The following is a 1,170-nucleotide window of genomic DNA, read 5'->3' as shown; positions in this document are numbered from 1 at the left end:
GTTGAAGCAGGCGCGTGGCGGCCGTGGTGGCGGTGGCGGCGGCGGCGGTGGTGGTGGCGGTGGTGGTGGTGGTTGCGTGGGTGATTGGGGGTATGAAGGCAGGGGGGCCTGGAGGGGTTGGGGACGCGCCGGCTGTGCCGCGAGCACGGAGGGAGGCTGGGGGAGGGGTGGCCCGCGTGCGGCAGCTGCCCAGGCCACCAGCCGGTCTCGAGGCGGCCTTGCCGCCCGCCGGCGCTGGGGTGCAGGCGCAGGAGGAGAAGGCGGGCCTGGCGCAGAAGCTGGAGTCGCTGAGGGCCATGGCGGCGCAGCTGGAGGAGTTTGACCCGGAGTGGGAGAGCCGGGAGAAGGGGGAGTGCGAGGCGCTGAACCTGGTGCGCCCGCCTCCCTCTCGCATGCCCCCTACAGCAAGGCTGCCGCCCCGGCCTGCCGTTCCCGCCTGGCCTGGTTGGTGTGCGCAGGCACAGCACAGTGCGTGCGCGCACAACACACGCGTGCTTTGCGTGTCGATGCCCCGCAGGAGATTGCCGAGCTGACGGTGACGAACGAGCAGCTGCAGCGGCGGGCGGCCGCCACCGAGCGCACGCGTGGCGCCATGCTGGCGCAGGTTGCGGCGCTCAAGGAGGTGGGTCCGACGGGCCAAGGCGTCTGGCAAGCGTGCTTTGCGAGGGCATGCCTGCAAACCCTCAGGCGGGTGGCAGCCTGGGCCGTGCGCCGACAAGCGCCTTTTGCTGCCTGCCGCCGCTGGCGTGCTCCTGCCGGCAGGCGGCGGCGGGTGTGGATGCTGAGCTGGCGACGCTGACGGATGAGGTGGACAAGGTGGCGGCAGAGGTGCGGGTGCCAGCCCATGCCTGCTGGCAGGGATGCCCAGCCTGGGGGGCAGGCGCCACGCTGCCGGCAGCCGTGCACCGGTGCAGGCCGGCCGGCTTTCCGAGCTGCTGCCGCGGCAGCAGCGGCAGCTCGGGAGCGGCACGCCGCCGGCTGGCCGCCTCACGCATGCACCGGCGGGGCCGCCCTGGCAAGCCCTTGCCGTGGCCTGCTGCTGCTGCTGCTGCCGCGTCACATGCGGCTGCGCTGTGCATTTGTTTGGTGCAGGGCGGCAAGGACAAGGCGGCTGTGGTGGATCTGCTGAAGCGGGTGGCCCCGCTGTACAACAAGCTGTACGGCGCTGCC

At 72.8% G+C, this 1,170-nt stretch overlaps 1 protein-coding gene across 1 annotated transcript in view; it reads left to right on the top strand.

The window, feature by feature from the left end:
* The window catches only part of CHLNCDRAFT_58481 (hypothetical protein), a gene marked incomplete at both ends in the record, with an annotated part of 5,451 nt that overhangs the window by 2,874 nt on the left and 1,407 nt on the right, over nt 1-1,170 (top strand). Inside the window, 4 exons of the mRNA XM_005845853.1 lie at nt 246-371; nt 518-622; nt 763-828; nt 1,093-1,134. Coding sequence (XP_005845915.1) covers nt 246-371; nt 518-622; nt 763-828; nt 1,093-1,134 — 339 coding nt within the window. The remainder of the gene's footprint in view (nt 1-245; nt 372-517; nt 623-762; nt 829-1,092; nt 1,135-1,170) is intronic.

This window comes from Chlorella variabilis, assembly GCF_000147415.1.
Source record: "Chlorella variabilis unplaced genomic scaffold CHLNCscaffold_16, whole genome shotgun sequence".
Taxonomy (NCBI): domain Eukaryota; kingdom Viridiplantae; phylum Chlorophyta; class Trebouxiophyceae; order Chlorellales; family Chlorellaceae; genus Chlorella; species Chlorella variabilis.
This window is presented reverse-complemented; position numbering and strand designations above follow the sequence as displayed.